Raw genomic sequence first — 6440 nt, forward strand, 5'->3', positions numbered from 1 at the left:
TGATACATCACTTTTCATTCATCACACTGGGAACATTCACCAATGCGGGAAAATGGCAGTGTGGACACTTGGACAATCCATTTCCATTCGGAATTGGAAAAGAGAGTCAAAGGATCAGGCAGGAAATCCTAGCACAGGAAATTCCAAACTGTTTTGATTTGACATTTCATAAAGGAAAAAAAAATCATTTGTTCAAAATGTCTAATTGACACCCCCCCCCCCATGCAGTCTTTTTCAATTGGAAAAAACAAAAATAAAGAAAAAAATGTGTTTGCAAATTTCAATAAAACTATAATTTTTGCAGTGGGGGGGAAGAGGTAGGAATTCTTGCATGAAATACTTCAACCTTCTCTACCTACATGAGACTAATATGTGCGGAGGACTAATTATACTGTGCATTAATACATCACAAAAAAAGCTGTGCTATCGCACTAATGCACAGTAGAATTAGTCTGCTGCGCATTAGCCTCACTAAAAAGGCATGTGCTACTGCACAGTAGTACTAATTACTGCACGTTCAGTTAGTACCGGTTATTACAGGTACTCAATTTAACATGCCATAACTACAGCGCCTTTATGCACTTGTAGACGCGCCCACTGAGTAAGATTCTACTTGGCACATGCAAAAGTATACCCTGACACTGAACAAAATTTATTTTATATCAAGCATTGCTTCTGGGGTTGGTTGGTGAATTCATGAAACGAAAGTAATTATAGGTACCACCAGAAAAGCAGCAGTAAAACAACACACAAAGTGAACTGAAGCACTCTTGCTTGATAACTGGAGTACTAGTCTCTGCAACTTTTTGTACAAGTGCCAGAACATTTCAGAGAATGTAGGTCAATTTGCAGTCCTATTCTGGCCTCTCTGAAGCTACTTTTATCTAGTATAAAAAGACTATATTATCTTACTGTTTATCTTGTGTCAAACAAATCAGTTTGGAACTATTACTTTACTAAAGGGTTTTTAGCATCAGCAACAGTAAAACAAATCAGCTGATTGTGTCAAAATGCTGCAGTCACATTCTCAGTGGGTGAGTCCAACTGAGATACTTTACTGCACAGCAGACTAATCTACTGCACAGTAAAGCATCACTGTCTACACATGCAGGGCATTAACTGCACATATTTTACTGTACAGTAAGCCTAATGCAAATTAATGGCACATTTAGATATGCCCATTGTGTCCTAGACTGCTACTAGACTGTTACTAGCAGGTCAACCTCCCACACTTTAATTTACTGAACAAATGTTAACAGTCATTTATGTAAAATGCTGCCTTTATTATTCAGTCATTTTACAAAACAATTGCAGCTTTTTTTTGTGGTTACTATTTCTGCACATGCCCTAATATTAAGAGAATCTTAATACCGTAGAAAGAACTCTGTTTAACTTTGTCTACGAGTTACTGAAAACTGAGGGGGAAAAATTAAAATGAAGCACATGACTAGTTCTTGTGATTTTTTACCACAGCTTTCAAGATACTGGCTGTTCTGCAAAGCCTAGCTCCTGGAGTCATTTGAATCTAGAAGGCTCTCCACTTTCATTGCTAAGCTGAGCTGATCCCTTAAATCTGGTGCAAGATGACCAAACTCTTCTGATAGCAGGAAAAGCATCAGCAAACACAAATCCTGAAGCCAGGCAGCAAATAAAAAGGAAAAACAGATTCATGGTGGGTTTTTTTTTTTTAAATCTCATGATTTTGAGACTTGCTTTATCATTTCCCAAGTGTCTGAGGTTGGCAGATGAGGTCTGCCCCTTGAAATTAGAGCTCTTTTGTGCTCCTGCACCAGCTTCTGAACATTTCTGTGGAATACGCATTTAATCACCTTGTTTTCCATTACTTCTATTTAGCTACTATCTCTGTGTGCCCACATGCTCTCTTCTTTATAGCATTCAATTGTAGTCAGGAGATGTCAGGCCTTGACCTCTCCTGATAGTTTTTCTCCCTCTCTCGGTCAGATTTTTGCTCACCTTGCTCTGGCTATATTTAACAGTTTCCAGTAGCTTTCCCTTTTGCTTCACCCCGTGTATTCCTCAGACACAAATCGATATCCCTTTGCTCTCCCAGTAATATGAATGTTCCCTACTGATGTGCCCTACCTGGTAAGCCACCCCAGAAAGGGGGAAGAGCTAAGGATACAGCCCACTCTTTCCCTGGTCTCTCCTCGTGATATCTCTGAATAGATCACATACCCAAAGTAAAGGCTTCCTCACCAATAGTGTACCAACTTACTCATTTCATTCTAATTCATTTCAAACAAGCCCTACACTAGAAAAAGGTAGGTGGAAAAATGTGGTTTTATAATAGGAACGTGTGTACTGACTTAGAGGCAGAGAGGTGCTGAGCAGCTGCAACTCCTCTACCCCCCCCCCTCCCGTATCAATGGCAATAACAAGATACAGCTTCAAATTATGGTATGACATTTAATCTACTTGAGAAATGGATAGTTACATTTGAGTCAAAGATCTCTGCCCGAGAGGAGGTAACTGCAATCTATTCTCTTGAGATCAGGTTTTTAAAGTGCAAGAGCAGGATTTCCAAAAATGTTCTACCTTGGGCTAACTGTGCTCCCACTGGAGTCAATGGGATCTTTGCCAGATTAAGAACCTGATAGTCTTCTGATTTTGGACAGTGTCTAAAGACACCCACACTACTCAGCATTCCCAGCAGACCCCTAAACAAAGTTGAATGGAGGTACAGACCCCTCTGAATTGTAAGTGTGGCTGTTCACACACTTTAGATTGATCATAGTCATCTTTCACAGACCCCTTAGACATAGTCTGCAGATCCCGAGGGGTTGAAAACCACTGAGTTAGGGCATGAAATTGGCCATCAGGATAAATGCCCTTCCTAGCCACTAGATGTCCTTCAATGATCACGATAAAGCCAATAATAGGCTGCATAGAGATATGCTAAACATCAGACCCAATTTTACTGACACTTGTCCAGAATTTCACAGGAAATCTGCTGGACTATGCATTACCGCTTAGGCCAGCAACAGGAAGGACATCTGATACAGACCTCTAGCGTATGCAAAGTTTCACAAAGAGGCAGGACACATCCCTGACACAAAGGCTACTCCCTGACACATTTCAAGTCCCTGATCCAGCTCATGGAGGCCAAAGAGCTGTTCAAAGAAAAGATGGCTAGAATTATTGAACATGGTCGAGTCAACGTACTCTTCCCGAGCATCATCCTTGGAAAGAACCATGTTGTTTTGACTGAGATTTAATCCCAAAAATATCAGCCCAAGACAGCGTGGAGGAGTTCAACTCAGATGGTTAAAGGTCTGGCTATGGGAAATATTGAGCTAACTTACTGAGTGGCAGAGCTGCCAGCCCTGTCTAAATATTGAACTGTTCCTAGGACAAGGGCCCAAACCACCGAGGGGGTCTAGTTAGCATAGTTTTAGCTTTAATCCTCCCTTCCTTACCTTGCAGGCCGTAGAGCTGGCCAGTGCTGTGCTGCCGTGTAATGTGCTGCCAGTAGGCACTCCGAGGCAAGGGCACCATGGTGCTGAGAGACACAGCTCGCTCACTCATTTTCATTTGAAGCTATAAAATAAAAGAGCAAAAGGGACATCAAGGATAGAGCATGACAGCAGCACTGCTGACAGTCCTCACAGACAGTTCGTGCGGGAGGCAAAAGTTATACAAAAACACTTGGTGGAATTGCTGCTTAATTACTTCTTCCTCTGCTCAGGCCCAAATTGTATCATTCTCTGCTGGCAACGGGACTCGGGAAGTCAGGGCAACGCGGCATGGGGGGACACGGTGCAGGATGGAAGAGGGGTGTGCAAAGAGAGCCAAAAACCCTGGTGAGACGAGACTGGTTCTGCTTCAGGCTTAAGCCAGGCAGCTACAAGTGGGAATGGGAGAGGAGCAGAACACAAGGAAGGGGGGAGTAAAATAGCTAATCCAATTCTCCCTCGCAAAAGACTTTGAGTTGACCTAGCAAATCTGACAAAATGTGTCATCCTCTAGTGTGATGCAAAACCAGCACACTAGAAACTAGTGTGAAGCATGGATTTGTGGTACAAGTATCTGTGGTACAATATGTCATACAAGGAATTAGAAGAGCAGGCTGCCAGCTACCTCTATCCAAGCAGAGTGGTGAAGTAGAGATTGGGCTGGGATAGATCAGCAGAGATCATATTAAATGTACTCTAGGAGAGCGTAAGGCTTTGGGAACCTTGGGTAAGTAATTCACCTGGCTAAGAGATTATTATTTATCTGGACTTTGTCTATCAAAGTTTTAAGTAAACCCGGGGAACTGTGGAGCATACATAGTGCAAGTTACTGAAGAAAGCCAGGGAAGTTAGGGACTGCATCCCTACTTGGGTAAACTGGTAAGTACAGTCTGCACTGCATTTAACTGGGGATCAGTTAGTCTGAAATTTGAACAAAATACAGCCCCCTCTACATGTGCAGGTAAAGGTGCAATGGGATCTAATGTGCAATCCACACAATTGCACATTAGATACCATTGTGCCTTACTCCCGGTGCAGGGGGAAACAAGTAAGCTCCCATGGCTGGCTGCTCCTCAGTTGTGAGGGGTTCCCAGACATAGGGGCACCCTATGCACCCCCAGGGCTGTGCAATCTTGGTAGCTGCAATCTTCCAGGCCTGGGGGTGCAGCAAGCAGCTCCACACCCCCCCAGGGCTGGGAGATTGCAGCTGTGTCCCATTGCTGCCAGGGCCAGCTGGATCTGGGCACCTGGAGGCATGCATCTGAGGGGTCCAGGACCCAGGGTTGGCAGCTTCAGGGGCTGAGAGTCCCCTTACTTACAGGACTCCCAGCCCTTGCTGGGTATGGTGCACCTGCTACACCTGGAAATTAAAGCTCAATAGCAAATTAAAGCTTGACAGTTAGTACAGTTTTAAGGTTTAATTTTATAGCTGGTTCGAGCTTTTTATGGAGTAATAAGCTCTTTGCACATGTAGCTGGTCTCAAGGGAATTGCGTAATACATGAAACAAGAGGCTTAAGATTTGCAAAACGCATTACAAAGACACACATTAATTTTGCACAACCCTATTCAGACTGGGCTCTTCCTGCCCAGTTGTTCCGCCTAGCATCTATCATCTCTGTATTAATGCCATTCACCTGCTAGCTGAGGATTTTCAAGTTGTATTGGCATAGCTGCAGCATGACATTGTTTAAAGATTATCACACACGCATGCCAAGAGAAGGGCAGGACTTCAAAAGCCAGGAATTACAGTAGCATCATTTTGCCGCAACCAATAGCTTCTTCCCAGTTTACTCTTCTAGAGACATGACAGCTAACAAAATTACTGTAGTCCTCTAATAAAAACTTTTCTGATGCCTACCATTTCTAAAATAAGAGGCATCAACTTAAAAAGCAGTTTTTGACACCCTCATATTTTATGCACTGATATTGTATCTGCAGTTGTGGGTCCACACCCATTTTGCATACGTAAACACACTGACAGCACATCTAGTGCATAAGCAGTCAATAAGCCTGTGTTGGCACCCCTTTAGAAAGGTGTAAACTGAAGCACCAAAAGAGCAAGTGTGACATGGTTAAACCAGAGCAGCATAATGCATGACAGCAATCAAAATATCTAACTATAAAAATGCCTTTTCCCCCTCCATTTGCCCCCTTGGACAGCTAAAAAGTTACATGTTCTGTTTATGAAAACAGAAACTATCCATGACATTTTACAAAAGCAGACTCCTCTCATTTAGTTTTGCAGACAAGAAGCAGGTAAGAACCCTTTAACTTATTAGTTTATTTCACTGCAAAGAGAACAGGTCAAGCAAGCACACAGAAGAGGCGGATCTGAGGGCTGGCTGGCTTCAAGGAGAAAAAGAAAGGCTTTGAAGTTTTTTTTTAGAAGCCATTTACCCTCAGCCTCCTCTCTGTAAGGTGTGGACATTGTGCCTGGGATCTGAAAGAACAAACAAATATCACATCAACCACTGCTCTTTAAAACACCCACATCCGAGTTACTAATACTGAATCACTCTGCACGATACATGCTTCCACCTACGCAGTATATTTATTAAATGCAGTTCCTTCAATAAAGCATCAGCAGAAGTTGCACTGTTACCATACATTTCAGCACCATGGAAACAAACAAGGAATCTATTCCAGGAAAGGGAAAATTTATTGGGATGCTGTGACTGATGATTCCCAACTGCTCAAAATCCTTTGGCAGCCTGAGTTCTGGTTAATGGTGTCCTTTCAGGGTACATCTTACACCCTTGTGGCAATCCCTGAGACCACCACTGAAAAAAAAAAAAATCCAAACAAAAGGACCCCTAGGACTGCATGCAAGTCAGTTCATAACAGGCCTCCAGTTTTGGAGACTGGGCCCAGGCCTGGTTACTAGCTTTCAGTCACAGATTGGTCGAAGGACTGAGGTCGGGACTTGGATTCATGACAGCTGGTTCTCATTCTCAACTTCGTAGCT

The 6440-nt window shown here is 43.0% G+C and overlaps 1 protein-coding gene across 1 annotated transcript in view; it reads right to left on the reverse strand.

The window, feature by feature from the left end:
* The window catches only part of DOK5 (docking protein 5), a 113843-nt gene that overhangs the window by 6253 nt on the left and 101150 nt on the right, over positions 1 to 6440 (reverse strand). The window contains exon 7 of the mRNA XM_019510215.1: positions 3438 to 3558. Within this exon, the coding sequence (XP_019365760.1) occupies positions 3438 to 3558 (121 nt within the window). The remainder of the gene's footprint in view (positions 1 to 3437; positions 3559 to 6440) is intronic.

The sequence above is a fragment of the Gavialis gangeticus genome, unplaced genomic scaffold (genome assembly GCF_001723915.1).
Source record: "Gavialis gangeticus isolate Ggan-Ray unplaced genomic scaffold, GavGan_comp1, whole genome shotgun sequence".
Lineage (NCBI taxonomy): Eukaryota > Metazoa > Chordata > Crocodylia > Gavialidae > Gavialis > Gavialis gangeticus.